This window comes from Alligator sinensis, unplaced genomic scaffold, assembly GCF_000455745.1.
Source record: "Alligator sinensis unplaced genomic scaffold, ASM45574v1 scaffold1298_1, whole genome shotgun sequence".
NCBI lineage: Eukaryota > Metazoa > Chordata > Crocodylia > Alligatoridae > Alligator > Alligator sinensis.
Window position 1 is genome coordinate 361,661 of NW_005842192.1, and position 18,539 is coordinate 380,199.

General features: G+C 57.0%; 2 protein-coding genes across 3 annotated transcripts in view; one reads left to right on the forward strand and one right to left on the reverse strand.

Moving 5' to 3' along the window:
• Positions 1 to 5,576, forward strand: part of SETD2 (SET domain containing 2) — a 116,696-nt gene extending 111,120 nt beyond the window's left edge. For both annotated transcript variants that reach the window (XM_025207372.1, XM_014521212.2), the window contains exons 18-20: positions 2,692 to 2,772; positions 3,338 to 3,439; positions 4,683 to 5,576. In XM_025207372.1, the coding sequence (XP_025063157.1) occupies positions 2,692 to 2,772; positions 3,338 to 3,439; positions 4,683 to 4,844 (345 nt within the window). In that variant the 3' untranslated portion in view covers positions 4,845 to 5,576. The remainder of the gene's footprint in view (positions 1 to 2,691; positions 2,773 to 3,337; positions 3,440 to 4,682) is intronic.
• A 7,917-nt stretch (positions 5,577 to 13,493) lies between these two features.
• Positions 13,494 to 18,539, reverse strand: part of LOC102378300 (tumor necrosis factor receptor superfamily member 16-like) — a gene marked incomplete at its 5' end in the record, with an annotated part of 24,419 nt that continues 19,373 nt past the window's right edge. The window contains 3 exons of the mRNA XM_025207341.1: positions 13,494 to 13,832; positions 15,884 to 16,029; positions 17,653 to 17,815. Coding sequence (XP_025063126.1) covers positions 13,528 to 13,832; positions 15,884 to 16,029; positions 17,653 to 17,815 — 614 coding nt within the window. The remainder of the gene's footprint in view (positions 13,833 to 15,883; positions 16,030 to 17,652; positions 17,816 to 18,539) is intronic.

The following is an 18,539-nucleotide window of genomic DNA, read 5'->3' on the forward strand; positions in this document are numbered from 1 at the left end:
CTGTAGGCCCTTAACCATACGAGTGGCCCTTCTCTGGACCCTCTCCAGGTTATCCGCATCCCTCTTGAAGTGCGGTGCCCAGAATTGCACGCAGTACTCCAACTGCGGTCTGACCAGCGCCCGATAGAGAGGAAGTATCACCTCCTTGGATTTATTCGTCATGCATCTGCTGATGCACGATAAAGTGCCATTGGCTTTTCTGATGGCTTCGTCACACTGCCGACTCATGTTCATCTTGGAGTCCACTAGGACTCCAAGATCCCTTTCCACTTCCGTGCCACCCAGCAGGTCATTCCCTAGGCTGTAGGTGTGCTGGACATTTTTCCTCCCTAGGTGCAGCACTTTGCATTTCTCCTTGTTGAACTGCATTCTGTTGTTTTCTGCCCATTTGTCCAACCTGTCCAGATCTGCTTGTAGTTGTTCCCTGCCCTCCGGCGTGTCCACATCTCCCCATAGCTTTGTGTCATCTGCAAACTTGGACAGAGTACACTTCACTCCCTCGTCCAAGTCGCTGATGAAGACGTTGAAGAGTATCGTCCAAGGACCGAGCCCTGCGGGACCCCACTGCCCACACCCTTCCAGGTCAATACCGACCCATCCACCACCACTCTCTGGGTGCGACCCTCTAGCCAATTCTCCACCCACCGGACCGTGCAGTCATCCAAGTCACAGCCTCTTAACTTGTTCACCAGTATGGGGTGGGATACCGTATCGAAGGCCTTCCTGAAGTCTAAGGAAGGCATTAACTAGTGTGTGCGCCTGCTTGCACACTCTGTCTTGGAAATGTAGACCATTTGAAACCATTGAAAGCGGGCATTGACTTGGGAACCAAAATGATGCCGTCCATTAGTGGTATAATGGCTCTGCTCTTTATTACAAGAAGAATGGTAGTACCATCTATAGTTCAGGTTGTCTAACACTTCCTGTTAAAGCCTTGCTTATATCTTTGCCAGATTTCATCTCTGGGTTGAGGTTTTTCCCAATCCAGGTGGTCTGCCTTAGGCTGGAGAGGGTTTGGGGGTGTTTGGGCTCAAGTTGCAGCAAGGGAAGTTGAGGTTGGATATTAGGAAAAACACTCTCACGAGGAGGGTGGTGAAGCACAGGAACAGGTTTCCCAGAGTGGTGGTGGGGTCTCCATCCTTGAAGGTGTTTAGACCCAGGTAGACCCATCTTTGGCTGGGATGATGTAGTTGGGGCTGGTCCTGCTTGGAGCAGGGGGTTGGATTAGATGTGACCTCCTGAGCTCCCTTCAGCCCTCATTTTCTGTGATTTCAAAACAGAAGAGCAGAGGAATAGTGTTCTCTGCCCACATTCAAAACATCGCTCAACCACTTTGTTAAGCAGCTTCAGTGCAACATGCCTTGGAGTTAGGAGTTTGCTAGGATTGCAGCTTGTTTGGTTGCATCAGTGGCGGCTTTGTCATCACCATGAGAATCTCCGGTCCAAATTTGGGCTTAAGTGTCTCAAGCTTCACACAGGCCTTAGCACTTTTCCTGTGGCAGCTGAATTCTCCGGTTTTCTTCTTGCATTGAGCATGCCCGGTCCCCATAAACGCTGTATTTAGATCATCTCCACCTCCATGTGGCAGCTGGGTCTGCTGTGGCTCAGGCTTGCAGGGACCGAGCAAGGTTTTATCTGTAACGGCTGCTGTGGCACTGAGCATCAGCCCTGCAAGCAGGGGTGTCCTCAGCACTCCCTGTAGCGTGGAGGAGGAGGATGTATTTGAATTTATGTACGGATGACGGGGATAAGGGAGGATGGGAGTAGGGTAGGGGTGGGCAAAATGGGGAAATAGGATGTGATCTCTTCATTGGAGACGGCATTGTGATGAGTGAATGCAAACCAAGGGATCTTGATGTTCTTGTAATGCTTGTATCATTATGGATGGGTGGATGCGGGGGGATGAAAATATATTGGCGTGTATGCGTGGAAATGCTATCTATCTAATCTATCTATCCTATGCTGAGGCCATAAGATAATGGGATGTGGAAGAGAGAAGGAAAACATTTTTAGGGGGACCTGCCTTTTATGGAAGGGTTTGCACAAAACTCCCCCAACTCATTATGTTCTTGCTTTATCTCTAGCTTAATTGGGTGCAATTGAGAGCAGTTGGCGGCAGAACTGAGAGCAGTGCCGGAAAGTGAGCGGCAGAAGGGAGTCTTGGGCCATGTAGGGCGAGGGCGGGCATGTTGGTGCACTCCAGGTGGGGCAGGTAAACCCCCTCCTGCTCTCCCAGCAGAGCTATAGCAAAATAACTGTCCTGCAACAGCTGTGCTGGACAGCTTCCATGCAAAGACAGGCGCTTGGAGAGGAGCAGCCAGAGCACAGAGCGAATCGCAGAGGCGTGGAGTGCACGCAGGGCTGAGGTGTGGGCTGGTGGATGAGCCCCTGGAGTCTTGACTTGCTGCAGAAACACTGGATCCCAGTTCAGAACAGGCCAGAGGCCCTGGTCACGTAGCAGATACATGAGCAGCTTCTGTACTCCGTACCCTTCCTTATCCGAATGCATACCTCCGCAAGAGGATTTGGAAGAGAAGGCAGCTGATCCCGGGCCAGCCCCATGTCGTATCAGCAGTGGGAACAGGGAGCGGTCTCATGGTGTGCCAGCAACAGGTCTGGCTTGGATTGGATCGGATATCCCAGAAGCTGATGGTGCAGACCCTTTCAAACCCCTTCCTCTCTTTTTTTCAGTCTTCCAAGAAGCCGAAAACAGCAGAGGCCGACACGTCGAGCGAGCTGGCTAAGAAGAGCAAGGAAGTGTTCAGGAAAGAGGTACGGGCAGCAAGGCAAGCTGTCTAGAGCATGGGTGCTGGGGGTGGCCAGGGGTGATGGGCAGAGCGCAGCATTGCAAAAGGCTAGTCTATACCAGGAGCTGATTGCCCCCCAGGGGAATGCGACCCACAGGTGGGTGTATTAAAGGTCCTCCTTTCTGCTGATCCATGCAGAAGCTGTTGCTGCCGACACAGAGCCTCAGTCTTCAGGACAAGCAGCAGCAGCTAAGGCCTTTAACTCTGGTGCTCTCTGGTCCTGTGCTGGCAAAGCAAGCAGCTGTCCCAAATGTGCAGTGCAAGGGGCAGCAGCCCCACAAACTAAAATGTGGCCTGTTCTTGGCCTGTGACGGGGCGCGAGCTGTCACGGACACAGAAAGTTTTAATTGCGTTCAACGCAGCCTGGCCGTTCTCTCCGCAGTCACCTGGAGCAGAAGCCTAAGCGTCTGTGGGGCGAGCAAAACGTAGCGTGGGGCTTTTCCCTGCTTCCCTTCAGCAATTTCCAGGCAAAGAGCTGTCTGGGCCAAAGGCACGACAGCACAAAGTCTCTCTCCTTCCCCCCTCTGCAGATGTCCCAGTTCATCGTGCAGTGCTTGAACCCCTACCGCAAGCCGGACTGCAAAGTGGGCAGGATCACCACAACGGAAGACTTCAAACACTTAGCACGCAAGGTAAGGCTACATTTCTTCCACAGCTTTGCCCGGCACCGCGACTCCAGAGAAGGCCTGCCTCGATTTGCTGCTCAGAGCCCTGTCATGCTTCACAGGGGCAGGGCCACTTCTTTTTGAAGTGTCTTTAATGCAATGCAGATCCTTAGCTCTTCTCCCAGTTTGCTCAGCCCCAGAGCTGGGAGCCGGGGTCGAGTGCAGCAACAGAGCCCCACAGCCCTGCATGCCTCCACAGTCCTCAGGTGGAGTGAGAAGTTGGTGTCCCCCAACCTGGTTGGACACTGAGCGCCTGGGGTAGCATGTGCTCTTCCTAGCACATTCTCACCTGCCTTTCAAACACGTCTTGAGCCTTGGTTTGCTGCAGGCAGGAGCCCTCTTTGATCATTGGGTCTGGATCGTACCCACACCTGGGTCCAGTCCACAGGCAGGTGGGCAGCCCACATGGAGGAACGTCTTCAGAGCACCTCCCCGAGGCACTCCCGGCTGCTGGCAGGTCCCTGGTGCACTGTGACCACCCACATTAGCTGGTGGGAAGGGAACTTGAGGGTCAGCTGATCAACCCTCTGGCAGAGATGTTGATTCTGAACCATCTGGGCTCTACCCTGTCTGATACATCCCTGATAGTAACAGTTTTAAAGGAATTAATAAGAAATCCCTGTTATAGGCCAGGCCTCCTATAGAAGAAGTGCCGCCCTGCCCTTCCTTGAGGCATTGGCTTGTGCCTTAGAGCAGTGCAAGTTATTCTTGTTCTCTTTGCTCGCTGAACCTTTTGAATCCTCTTGGTCTCACTTGCCTCAAGTGGCAGTGAGTCCCACCAGTTCATTCATAAAATCCTAGAAAATGAGGGTTCGAAGGGACTTCAGGAGGTCACATCTAGTCCAACCCCCTGCTCCAAGCAGGACCATCATCCTGGGAGAAGAGATTTGCTTTCTAGCCTTCCCTGGTCTCGCAGCCTTTTAGTGTCTCTGGATTTTTTCCTTTGCTTTCGTGATCAGAGAGGGCAAATAGACGTAGCATTGCTGAAGGGGCAGTTCATTTGCTTGTGTAGTAGGGAAATTTCTGAACGTTTACCTGTGCTTTGTCGAAAAAACAAAACCAATCTTACCACCAACCCCAAAGAAGCCCCCTCCCTTCTTGTCCCCCTCCATATTCAATTCTACTTTGTAAACCTGTGCTGTAGCGCTGCGGCTTCCAGTATCAGTGACCTCTGCACCCTTTTCTTTTTGCCTCTCTCCCCCCTTCCCAGCTGACTCACGGCGTCATGAACAAGGAGCTGAAATACTGCAAGAACCCCGAGGACCTGGAGTGCAACGAGAACGTGAAACACAAAACGAAGGAGTACATCAAGAAATACATGCAGAAATTTGGGGCTGTTTACAAACCCAAGGAGGACACGGACTTGGAGTAACCACCACGAACCTGGAGCGAGACGCGACCATCCTCTTTTGGACCGGAGGAGAAGCAAATCCCGCCCCTGGCCCCGAAAGGCCGTCAGCTCTGAGCGGGACTCGCGGTTTGGACCCGATTTCCGTATTAAATGAAGCAGTCCTACGCCGTGGAGGGGAGGGCAAGGGAAGTGACACGGATTGTGGAACAGGAGCACGTTCTGCAGCTCCCTCCACTCTCCCCCACCCCTTCTTTCCACGCGAACCCAGGTCTCAAACATGGCGGTGCTGTCTGGCGCGGTGACCCGTGCGCCCATCTTGTGTCACCAAGATCTGTATTATATTTTAACGTATATGTGAATATATTGATTTTTATTTTATTTTATTTTTTTTTTTTTGCTTTTAGCCCCACACGTGCTGATATCACGGGAACACTTTGTAAGGATAGTTTGTTTGAGCTTTTTGTTTTGTTTCGTTTCCTTGGAGGGTGGGGGGTTGTTTTATTTTATTTTATTTTATTTTATTTTTTGTTCTCCTGCAAGGTTTAATCTGTTATCATGTAAATAATCAGGAGCAGGCTGCCTCTGGATTTCTGGCAGGCCTCGTGCTATGTTGATAAGATTGATTTTACTGCTTAAATCATTTTACTTTATCCAATTTTTACTGAACTTTTTATGTAAAAAAATGGAAAAAAAAAAAAGAAAAAATTTAAAAAAATAAAAATGAAATGAAAGAACATACCTCCGCTCTCGGTCGCGTGGCCAAAAGGGAAAGCTACAAGCTTGTGCGGCATTTCTGCTCGAAACCAAGCAGCCGTGCGGGCTAAGAGGCACCGGCGCAGACCCCGGCGGGGTAATTCCTCCTTCCCTTGGTAGCCCGTGTTGCTGTCCGTGTCTGAGGCCACTTCTGCCTGGGAGGGACCAGTTGGGTAATGAATGGTAGGTCCTGTCCTAAATGCACCAGGTGGACCAAATGAGTGAGAAGTATGAGGGGCCAGGTTTTCTTAGGGTGATATCTTTTCTTTTCTTAGGGTGATATCTGGACCAACTGTGCAGCCGGGATAAAGTTAAACAAGCTTTCAAATGCAAGGACATCCTTCCTTGGGTCTCTGACTATATAGGAAGCCAGGCATATGAGGCGTCTTCAAGTCACCCGCCCACGGTCACACAGCTGGGCAGTGGCAGCGCCAGGGATGAAACCCAGGGTCTCTTGCTGGGGGGAACGATGCATTTCAAGAGGTGTCTGGTGCCATCTGGGTGAGTGACCTGACTCCATCTGGTGTCACCTGTCCATGCCGGTGTCACAGCCGCAGAGAGCTGGAGGGAGGACAGGCGCGGACGAAGCAGTGGGTGCTGCTCATGTGGAAGTGGGGAAAGGCGAGTGGGTTTGGGGCTCAGGCTGGCTGTGGTGTGGCCCTGCCCACACCAAACCCCCCCCCATCCCTGGGGATGCTCGAGGTGTTACGTGTCTAGCCATCTAGGACAGCCTGCAGACTTGGGGCCGGGCTGAGAAACAGCTGACAATAGCAGCACTGAAATGGGAGCGCGCTTTCTCGGTCTGTCGTGCACGGTGCCTCCGAGCAGAGGGGTTCATTGCTAGGGCTGTCCTCCGCTCTTGGACAGTGCACTTAACTATCATCAGGGGTCCTCGGTCTGACTCGAGCCTCAGAGGAGAGCCAGCCCCGCATAGAAGAGTGCATCCCACACGCTTACGGATCCATAGTCATCCAGGTGCCTCGTGATGGAGAGTGGCATTGGCGGGCCCCTAGCTGGAAACGGGAAAGCATTCATCAAAGGGCACTTTGGAGAGCCCCAGGAGGGGCCGGCAGCAGGGGTTAGTTCTGCCTCGGGCTGAGCTAGCTCTGGTGCTGGTGAGCAGATCTTGAGCCTGCTCCCAGCCCTGCCCGGAGACTTGGGCTTTCTCCATCCCAGAAGCACGGCCAGCGCAGGCAGGGCCTCTCCATGCATTGCAACTGGCTGCAGCGTCCAGGCCTTACCTTGCAGCATGTGCATGCAGCCTTCGAGTCCAGCAAATGCTTTTTAGTGTTTTGCGGAACCGAGGGGTGACTGGTCAGCTCTTAATGGGTTCAGCTCTGCGATGGGCAGCCTGGAGCCAGCCTTGGCCACGAGGTGGTGCTGTGGAGCTGCACGGTGCCCACGCCCGCCTTCGGCCGGGCTCCCGTGGGCAGCCTGTCCCCGTGGCCCCATGGTCTCTGTTCTCAAACCCTGGCGTGCCTGGATCAGGGGCTGTAGGACAAACCCCTCCTTGGAGAGCTCTGGTTTCCCATGACCCAGCCAGCATCCCTCGCCCTGTCCCTGAGGCCGTGGTGCCCAAGCTGGGGGTGTCACCTGCCAGAGACTGGTCCCAGAATGAAGGCAAAGGGTTTGGGGTGTCTCTGTGTACCCAGCTGGGCCCTGGGCTGGGGTTCAGTCACTCCCCGGCTCTGCCACTGACTTCCTGGGTGACCCCTGGGCAAGTCGCTTCCCCTTGGTGTGTGCCTCAGTTTCCCCTGCACCTCTGTAAGCCGGAGCTAGTGGTAGTGTCCTCCTGGGGAAAGGGGTGGGAGGATTATGCATGCAGCCACCGTTCACACGAGGGCAGGGGGCTTGGGTGTGCGGAGCAGCCCAGCTGCATGCGGCTCTGCTCGTCCCAGCGCGGGGCTGCACCTGGAGCCTACCAGCACCCCAAGCTTGTTGACACCCCACTCAGTTGGCCTTCCTGGGCCCTGTCCCAAGTAGAGCCCCTGTGCTAGCACTGCTTGGTGCATGCATCTTACTACTGCTGCTTCGCTTCAGGGGACAGGAGAGGGGGCTGCATTCCCCATCCGGGCCAGGGGCCTGCCGGTGGCTTCGTGTCCTCTGACGGCACTGGCTGAGCCCTCCCCCAGGCAGTGGAGATGGCTTCAACATGCCCTGGCACAGAAACATCCTCCACTCCTTTTGCAAAGGCCCAGTGCCCAGGGGCAGCTTGGGGCCTTGGCTTTGGACAAAGCTGGAGGCTCTCTGAAGTCCCAGCTGGGGACCTCGCCAGCACAACAAACCGTGTAGATGCAGAGAGAGGTACGCTCCCTGCTCCCACCCAGCTAGAGTGGGGCGAGGGGACTTGACTGGGGTGATCCAGCAGGTCAGTGGCAGAGCCGGACCCAGATCTCAGGGCTGGCTGGGCACCAGCACCACTCGCTGAACCACCTCGGGGTTCAGCCTCCACGCGTCTCGCTTCAGACAGGGTCCCAGCCCGTGTGCCCCTGCCCCCACCTTGCGTGTCTGTATGCCCTTGCTCTGACAGCGCCCGTGGGCCCAGCCCTGGGGATCAAAGCGAAGGAGCTGAACAGCTGGCGGTGCATCTGCTGCTCATGGAAACTGGAGCCCGCAATTAATACCAGCCCTAGCCGCGGGGAGGTGGGGGGGAAGGGGAGGCTGGGGCGGCTTCCTAGGTACAGCTTCTCCCTCGTGGGCACTTGAGGAAGGCAATAGGAGCGATCCCTCTCCTGGACTTAAAATGCAGCTACTCCTGAGGAGGGCAGGGGCTGAGCAGCTTGTGTCCAGGCTCCCAGCAGGACTGGGGCATGACCTAGAGGCAATGATGGTCACCCCCTTGTCTTCACTGGGCTTCACTTGCAGAAGGAGGGGAGCAAGTAGGGTGGGATACTCGGAAGCAGCAAGAACTGGTGCCTGCGCTGGATAGAGAAGCGCACGAGCCTGTGCATCGTCAGGGATGCTCGAGGTCTAGCTGTGACTGCGCTTTGCTATGGGGGTGTCCCACGGGAATGGGAAGAAATAGTTTTCCTCTCCTATGTGCATGTGGAGGGTGGGCTTTCTGCCTCTCCCAGAGGTGTTGGGTGCTGGCTGCAGCCCAGGCTGGGGATGTGGATAGGGCTGTGCTGATGCTCTTGAGGGTCCTGCTTCTCTACGATTGCATGTCAGGCTGCAGGAAGCTGCTCTCCATCACCCCCCCTTGGCTTTGAGCACAGCTGTTCCGAGAGGTCAAATGAACTCGGGGGTATCCAGCATGGATGAAGAGAGCGGGGAAAACCCCCGCAGCACCGAAACACGCTGGAACAGGAGGAAAAGGTTGGCCCCGTGCTTCACCTCCGGATGCTGGCAGAAAGGAGAGGTCAGATGCCAGCCTTGCTGGAAAACACAGCCAAGTCGCTCAAAGATGTTTCCACCCCGCACGGCCAGCTCAGCACCGCGAGGCGGGTAAGTGGATTGCAGTGAAGGAGAAGTGTAGACATGTCTCTTACTATTGATAGTGTCTGACTACTGGCTGCCAGTCCCCGACTAATACCATGCTTGCTAAGGACAGCTGCAGAGCCGGGCATTGATCTGCTCAACAGATGATGGAGCTGGGCCGTCAGCACCTCCTGTAGGAGGCCAAGGCTAGGGAGAGCCCCGGGGCTGCGGTCCCTGTGGAGGAGCAGAAATGCCCTTGTACTCAGAAAGCCATGGCCGTGACTGCTGCCCTCACAACCTCCTGCAAGAGCCAACGCATGCAAAGCACTTAGGGCCCTTCCCTGAATTTGTTTCACCCAGCTTGGGCTGGATGGATACGCTCCGGCTGGGATGTGGGCAAAATCCCAAAGCTGCGGCAAGCTGAGTCCATGGCCCAACTGCCCCATCCCTCCCCTCGGAGGGCACAGTACAGGGTCCCTGATGGGCAGCAGCAGAGGGAGAAACCATGACAGCTGAAGCCCACACCTCTGCATGCCTCGGGGTTCAGGGTACACGCATATCACGAGCCCAGGGCTGAGCAACACAGCGTGGGACTGGGCCATGCCTGTAGAGAGCAGCCATCCATCCATGCAGCGTGGGTGTTATGCCCAGGCCAATGCCCAGCAGCAAAGGGGTGGTGGATCCCTGGTGTTGCAGGCAAGTGAGGGAGAGATGCAGCGCCATGGGCCCCTCGTGCCCCAGGGCACGGCAGCAGGGATGGCACTGATGCATGGACATGCTCTGAGACAGGAACAGCAAAAAACAGCCCATGCCAGAGCTGACCCATGGGCAGAGGGAAGCCCCACTGGGCCTTCTCAGTCCAGTGCCCTGTTGGCTGGGGAAGAGCTGACCGGGCTAGCAAAAGCCACGGGCATTGCACTGGAAGGAGTAGGTATGGGAGTGCACATGTGAGCCATGCACCTATGTGGGCTGCACATCCAGGTGTATGCACGCCCACTTTCAGGGCATCAGGCATGGCACGGTCTCTGGGAGGAGCCTCTGCTATTCCCCCTGGCAAGAGCTTCTCCTGGGGGTCCGTGTCTTTCTGGTACCTCCGACATGACCTGTTGTGTCCTAGCTATGGACATGCCTGATGGCTGCAGCCCCTCCTGTTCCCAGTCAGCAGCTGGAGGGCCTCGGCCTTCCTGAGCCCTTCAGAGCCACAGCTGGCTCCCGTGTCCAGCCGGAGCCTGGGAAGGGGCTGGGCTGCGGTGGGAGCATCTGCTGGACATGCCTTGCTCCAGCCCGTATTAGACCCAGGGGCCTGGCCTCCCCAGCCCCTTCCCAACCCCCTGAGCAAGCCGGAGTGGGGCTTTCCCAACTGTCTCCGGTGGTCGTAGCCCAGCCTGGGCCCTGGGGAGCCCACTGAACCAGGCAGGATCCTGGCATCTTGGAGCTCGGTCAGGACCCGAACCCCTGCCGCTGCTGCATGGTGTGGTCAGGGCTGTGCCGCACCCCAGAGGTGGCTGCAATTTTGGGTAGGGATCCTTAGGGAACCGAGCAGTAAATGCAAACAGGATCTGGACCATGAAGATTAATTAACCTTTTCCCCAACCCACAAAGCACCACAGCCCTGACACCACTGTCCCCTATCTATATTAATCTTTTACACAAGCAGGACGTTGGCCGCTGCAATGCCCCTGCTTTCCCTGCAGCAGGTTCAGGCGTGACGTCGGGTGTTGTATCAGGTAGTTTTACCAAGAGTTTCGATGATGGATTTGTCTGGGAGGGTTTGGACAGGGCTGATCCTGTCTCCAGCCGGGGGTTGGACTAGATGTGAGCTCTGGAGCTTCCTTCCAGCCCCGCGGCTCTAGGCTTGGATGCTAACAGGAGACGCAGTGGATGCAGGGAGGTTGCGGCAATGACTCAGTGCCGCTTGGCCGGGACTTTCCTCGAGCAGGCATCACAAGCTCCTTACTCACCCCACAGGCCTGTCGGCAGCCCCCCAGGTGGCACCGGAAAGCGGCACCGCTCTCCAGCAGCTCCTTTCCAGCCTGGCTGCACTCCCCTGGGTGTTTCCTGGGGGCTAAACCCCCAGGGGTCCCAGATCCATGGTGGCTCAGGGCCTCATCTGTCACTGCAAGGGCTGCAGCTGGCTGCACACATGGGCAGCCTCTGCAGAGCATCCGGCCCAGTCCCTCCTCCGATGCCACCTCACCCATTTTGCTTCTCTGCAAAGCAGACTCGTAAGCCCCCGCCAGCTCCCTCCACCACTGTGACCCTCCCGGCCCCCAGCACTTGCTGGACGACAGACACAGCGCAACAGAAGTCTCTTTTAATGCACTTGTGACCATTATACCCATGTCAGCAAAGGCGGCAGGTTTCTGCCCAACTACAGGATGATCCCCCAGGAAGCAAAAACAGTGACGCTCCGTGCACCGGGACCAGAGATGAGAAGAAAGGGACTTGCCTAAAAAAAGAAAGAGGAAAAAAAAACCCACCAAAGAAAAGAGTATATCACGGGTTAAAGCCACGGGGGCTCGCACCGGTCACCCATTCCCTCCGGTCCCCGTGTATTTCTGCTGCATCGCACCCAGCCTGTCCTTGGATGGGCACGTCTGGTGAGGGTGCCCCTCGAGACATCACGCCCTGCTCCGTGCCGCACGGAGGTCTAGAAGAAATAGCGCAGGGCAGTGCCCTGGCACCCCGAACGGTAGGCGGTCTGGGGTGATCTGCATGCTGATCCTAGCCGAGGAGACCTTCAGTTTGGTGGGCATGCAGCGGGCAGGGCCAGTGCATTGTGCAGGCTTGCAGCACTGAGCTTGGCTTGCCTGTGCTTTGAAATGCTCGAGCCTAGAAAAAAATCCCAGGCCGCGGCATGGGGGAACTGAGATTTGCAGCTGTCGTCAATCCGGTTCCCGTTCCCAGCTGAGTGTGGCTCAGGTGCCATCTGCCCCAGTCACGGGCCAGATGTTGGGTGCATCAGCTGCCCGGGTCTTATGGGAGCACCGCTGATCTGATCTCCTGGCTGGGTTTGGTCCTCCCAAAAGTTTGGGCTTGGGGAGAACTTCCTGCAGGGCTGGAGCCCGGCCTTCACCACCAGCCCCCCAACACCTGCGAGGATGGATGTGGCGATGTGTCTGCAAGTCGTCGGTGTAGGGCTCCCTTATGCCCTCCTGATTTCAGCAGAGGACACGGCTGAACAACGAGGCACTTCTTGAGGTCTAGCATCGGCAATAACCCAGAGCCGGGTGTGGAGTGGACACCTCCGGGTCCTAGAGGGGATGTAGGAGGTAGGCACTTTCCATCAGTCCCAAGGACTGCTGTGGGGCAGCAACTGGGATGTGCCCGTGTGCGACAATAAGCGACTGATGACCTGGTTCAGGCCTCCATCCACCCGGGGAGCTAATGAGTTGTTCCTCTGCCAGCCGGAGTCGCTGTGGCAGATGCTCCAGATGCAGGGGTGGAGGACAGACCCACGGCTTGGGGTCCAGCTCCTGGCAGGCAGCTTGTCCGGGCACTGCCTGGGGTGGGGATCCCTGCAGCAAGTCCAGCAGGCAGGGGCTACGGTGCTGCATGGTCCCGCAGGTACAAAGGCATCACAAGGTCCTGTACATAGCACCAGGTCACACCGGCGGTTGCCAGCAGCATCGTTTGGGGGTGGGGGGAAAGGCCAGGGGCAGCACCAACCCATTCCTCCTGGCATCTGCTCTGCCCCTTGGCACAGCTCAGCAGGTGCTGGGGCCAGCTCCCAAAGCCGCAGAATCACAAGGTCGAAAAAGGTGTCGGGCAACTTCCTCGAAGACCGAGTCTCAGGGCACCAGCCTAAAGGATCTGGGAAATTTCTTTCTGGCCAGGGACACAAAGGAGTAGGAGACGCAGGTGCAAGAGGGGGGTGGGGTGCCCACGGGGACATGCATCACAGGTACGCGAGGGAAGGGCAAAGCCGATTCAGGACCAGGCCGTTCCAAGGCTTCAGCCCCTTCCTGGCAAAGGTCCCTTTCGCAGAGAGGAGTGGGAGTAGGCGGCCAAGCTCGGAGTGGGCTGCGAGTCCCGGGCTCCCATGGGGTGGTATGAGGGATGGGGAGGGAGTGGGTGCAAAGGGAAATGCCGTTGCCCCTCTCTGCAGAGATGCCAGCATCTCTCCCTGGCCGGCGGGGTGTACCCTATGCCCTGCCACCCTCGCCCACAGGCAGCAGGAAAACCCAGGAGGGGTCTCTTGCTCCGCAAAGGTGAGTCTATGTCACCGGAGGCCGATGGGGCCCTGCCAACGGGCTGCCCCGGGCTCGTGGCATCTCCCCGCTGCGGCACCCGCAGTCCCGACTCCAGCCAGCAGAGGCAGCAGGGTCCCGCGGGAGCCGGATTGAGGCCGGTGGGCTTGTCCGTCCCAAAGACTCTATGGCTTTGTGGGGTTTTCTTACCGTAGTTTGGCTTCATTGCTTGTTAATTGGTTTTCCCCCCCTTGTTTAATTCACGAACAGCGTTCCTTTGGCATCCTTCCCCCTTTGTTCCCATGTCCAACGCCTCTTGCTAGTCCCGCCCTCGCGAGATGCCATTACACCACCGAGCTCGCCTCTGCCGGGCCGGTCAAGTTGTCCACCACGTCTGGCCGCTCGATGCCAGCCAGCGCGGCGCACAGGGCCTCCAGCGTGGCCCCCTCCTTGGCAGACCAGTCCGAGAGGAGGGTGTGAGCCGGGGCTTCGCCCCTGCCGAAGGTGTCGATAGCTTCGTCCTCGTAGCCCAGCTGGCTGGCCAGATAGCGCCAGTCCTTGCTGTGGCTGGGGCTTTCCAGCAGCTGTTCCACCTCCTCCTGCTTGTGGGGCGGGAGGTTGATGTACAGCCGGGGCTCGGCCTTGGGCGCTGCAGAGGGACAGGCAGAGACAGGCATGGTCAGGGCAGGGCGGACACGTATGCACCATTGCAGCTGCAAGGGCCACCGCAGCTGGGCTCTGTGGCTGCTAGGAAGGGCACTGGGCAAAACTCCCCTCTCAGCCCCTCTCCTTCTTCAGGGTGCAGACACGGGACACATTTACACCGGTGTAAGTGCTGCACCCGGGGAAGCCGCGCCCTTCCGGGGTAGAACGACCCCTCTGAGAGCCAGGAGCAAAACTGAGAGCAGTTGCACCCCCTTAGCTTCCCGCTGCACCCAAACTTTCAAACTAGCTGCTGTAGAGAAGCAGGGGCATTTCTATTCCGGCAGCCCTGCAGGAGTCAGTTGATGTCTACCCGATTCCTGCTAATCTCTCGTCACTCACTGGGTGTTAACAACCCTCTCTCCTTTTTTTTTAATGGTCTTGATGTTCCACAATTCAAACTATCCTTTGTTTTGCGATGTTGCTGTCTGGCAGCCGGTCCTGGGAATGCCTCCCTCCTATTTCACAGCCCTGCAGACTGTGTTTACTTCTAGCTAAAAACTTTAATGTAGGTGTGGTGAGATTAACTCTGGTGTCAGTCGTTTCTGCACCTAAGTGCTGGAAGCCCTGTCAAGACACTCAGGAAGATTAGATTTTTGTTTTATGAAATCTATTAAGAGATGTATATTTAACTATGACTACAGCACTAATGAACCATACCTTTTGACCCTTCTTGGCCTAGTTTTTGTTTTTTTAATTTGAGATATAACCTGGAAAATTAGTGCACGTTCCAGTAAAGATGCATTGTTTTTGCTTTGATCTTACACTAAATAATGTAGCGCTAGCCACCTAGCGTATTAGAAAATCTTCCAGTTTCTCTTTAACTGGAGAAAAAGGTATGTAGTGCTATCTGACTGTGTCACCCCATCTGCACCCCACTCTCTGCACTCACTTTCAATCCAGGGTAGCCACTTGCTCAAGGGTGCACAGGCTATTCTGCCCCCTGTAACAGCACCTACAGCAATGGGCTGCCCTGAAGGAAAAGCTATGCTGGCATGAACATGGTTGCACTGGCACCCGTGCTTTGCTGCTGCTACGAAGGGGCAAGAGCAGTAGGGGTCTGCCCCGCTGCTTGGCCCTGCACCCAGGTGCCCGGCAGCTCCCAGGATGAGCCGTGCTGGGGGTTTCTTGCATTGCCTAAGTGCAGCATTGGCTACGTCAGGGCCGTGTGTGGGAAAGAGGGTGCTGGAGGATGTGGGACAGTGATTCAGCCCATCTTCCCCATCCCCACTGAGTCAGCACCGAAGCACAGTGGTCACTGGGACAATTTTTCTGGACTGAATCACAGCCAGGAACCTTTATCGTGTGTAGTCATTGGAGACCCTGTCTCTGCGGTGCCTTGCAGGGACACCCGTGTGGCTCTCCTAGCTAGCTAGGCACCCCGTTTGCATTGGGAACGCCTTGCAGGGTGCAGCAATCTCCACTCCCTGCCCTAAACTGCTGCTGTGCACGACGGGAGCTCCTGCGCTGCCGAACTCAGGCCTAGTCCGCGCCCAAAGTGCCCCCGTCACAGCACCAGGCTTCTGCCCGCAGAGCTGATGCACATCTGTAGTGCAGAGCAAAGGCCTCCACAGCTGCCAGGATTGGACCCGCCGTCTCTCCCACCGTGCCTCGTCCCCGTTTTCCCTTTGCCTCACGCGGCAGGGCACCGCGCACGGGTGCTGTGCAGCAAACGGAGCCGGGTATGAGGCTCTTTGGAGAACCGGGGGGCTCTTGGATGGGGAGGGCTGGCGATGGAGACAGCCCAGGTGCAACCTTTAGCCACTCGTGGCCGTGCTTCGTGTTATGTTGCAGGGGGTCTCCTATTTGCTCTTGATTATAGAAGGTCCTATAATCACTACCAAGCTCTCCTGAAACAGCCAAGCCCATGCTTCCTGGGGACCTTGAGACCACCCAGCCCATATTCCCTGGGAGCTTTGAAACCGCTAAGACCCCAGGGAGCTCCTCGGGGACCCAGACCCGGCCGCTCTGCTGCTGAGCGCGGTGGGAAGCCCTTACCCTTGTTGAGCTGATGGTGCTCCTGCAGGCTGTGCGTGTCCAGGAAGACGCCGCTGTCACTGTGCAGTTTCTCGCCCTCGGGGGAGCCCCCCAGCTCCCCGGCCCGGGCTTTGGCCAGCTGCTGCTTCTGCTTGCAGGTGTTCCAGCTGTTGGGAGGTAAGGAGAGGCAGCGCTTTAGCAAGGGGGGCATGCATTAGGAATAGAGAAGAGGCTGCAGGGAGAGGGGAGCAGGGACGATGGGGGCTGCGCTGGCCTGGCCTCGTAAGAGTACTCACGGAGGTCATGTGCAGCTGGGATGGCACTTTGCTCCCTGTTTGTACAGTGCCTGGCGCCATGGGGACCCTGGCTATGCCTGGGGCTGCCGGACGGCAGGGCGGAGGATGCTGGAGGCACAACCGGGGCCGTGTCTACATAGATACAGATCCAGCCCATCCCCGTCCTGGGGAGTGCCCTTCCTCGGGGCAGAACAAATGATGTGCCCTTGTATCCAGAGGGAAAAGCTGAGGCCCAGTTCTGCACTGCCCCCCACGGCACCCAGGCCAGGGCGCTTATCCAGAGTGCTCAGAGGACACGCAGCAGGGCCGAGACACCAAGCGACATGCCCAAGTCCGGGCAGGCAGTGGCAGCGCTGGGGATCCCACCGGCGGCGAGGCCCCGTCTGGTGCGGTGTGGAGCCCTCCCTTTCCTCGTGGAGCTTTCCTGGCACCGGCGGTCCCCAAACATCTGGCAGCAGATGTGGGGCCCGGGCGTCTGTGCTTGCTGGGGGCTTGGCTCTTCTGGCTGCAGGGAGAGCTGCGGGAGCCAGGGTTTCGTTGCTCCTTCGGCGGGGAGAGGGGCAGAGCCCCCTCGGCCGGGTGTGAGGGGAATATAAAGGACGTGGCCAAGCAGGGAGGGGAGTGGGGCTGTCCCCGCCCCGGTCCAGGCACAAAGGGCCCCAGGGGCTGGCTTTCCTCTTCCCAATACAACAGCCGGCCGCCTGGGATCTTTTCAGACCGAGCCCATTAATCTAACCCCCCCGCCCGGCCCGGTCTCGCAGCAAAGGCCAGGGACCGAGCGGCAGAGATGGGTCTAATCCCAACCCACAGCGAGGTTTAATCCTATTCAGCGGCCAGGCCCAGCAGCGAGCCGGGCGCAGCGGGACGCAGCCCTTGTGCGATGCAAGAGGCTCTGCCGCTCGCTGGGCATGTTAAGAAGTTGGGGGGGCACAAAGGGACCTTTCTCTTGCTCTCTTCCTCCAGCCCTGCCTGGGAAGGGGACCCGCACCTGTGCTGTGGGGAAGCCAGCCCCTGCCTCCAGAGCCAGCTCGCAGACTGGTAAACTGAGGCACAGCAGGGTGCAGGGACTTGCCTAGGTGCCAGAGGCAGAGTTGGGGGCCCCAGGGCCGACGCTGGGGCGGTCCCGACACGGCACCGCGCTGTCCTCGGACGGGTGGGGTGGTCTTCCAAAGACTTTAGGGAAAGGGGAAGCCTTGCCTAGTGGTGAGCTCCTGCATGAGGACTCCTGGGCTCTGCCACCGACTCCCTGGGGGCCCTTTGGAAAGTTGCTCCCCACCTTTGTGCCTCAGTTTCCCTGCCTGAGGGGCGCAAGGGGTACAGGAGCCAAATGGGGGCTCCCCCAAAGCTCGGGGGGGAGAAGGGGGTCCGGCTGCATGCTCCCAGCCTCCCTCGCGCTTGGGGCCAGCGAAGCCCCTCCGGCCAAGTCAACCTGACGACGGCTGGGACGAGGGGAGGACGGCGTCCCCCACAAGCAGCGCCTCTCGCCCCACGTACCACTTGAAAGCCACGTAGGCCAGCAGCCCCACCACCACGGCGGCCAGGATGGAGCAGTACACGGGGATGATGTTCTTGCTGTTGTCCTCGGGCAGCGGCGGCTTCCTGGGGAGCTCCTTGCGGGGATCGCCCTCGCCGCGCTTCAGGATCTGCAGGTCTTTGTCTGCCAACAAACCAACCCGGGAACGTAAGATCCTCAGCAGAGACACGCACGTCCCACAGTCCCCTCCCGCTGGAGTACCCACGTCGTTCCCTTCTCTGTGCCTCAGTTGACCCCCCTGTAAAATGGACGCATTAACCAAGGCCAGTGGAAAACTCGCCATCAGCAGTTTTCCCCCTCCCCTCCATCAGAAAATGACATTATTAATAAATTAGATATGTTTCCAGAGGAATGTGCCTGATTTTAAGGGGTTTTATTTTTGCCCAAACTGACATGCTTTCGGTTTCCGCCAACCCCAATTTTCCGGCGTTTTAAACTCAAAACCGTTGGCATTTCAGCTGCCAAAAAATCAACAGGCCTCTCGTTTTTTTGGATCCAAGTGGGGGAAAAAGGGAAAAAAAAAAAAGATTTCAGCAAAGATTTGCAATGAGAAGTCATTGTCCAGCCACAGGTTGTGTTTTTTTTTCTTGTGGTGTGGAGGGAAAAAAACGATCTCTGCAAATTAATATCTGCTTCCCTAGAAGGGCTGGGGATAAAGGAATGTTTGCAAAAAAACGCACGTTAAACCCAAAGCCTAAATATTATTCTTGTCGTGCTGTCTCTCATCGCAGCCCTTTCGATGAGCTGCGAGGAAGCGGCCGGTTAGTATTAGCAGTAATATTTGATTGCACGGTCACGCCGGAGGCTGGAGCTCTGGATCTGCTCTTACAGTGGTGTAAATCAGGAA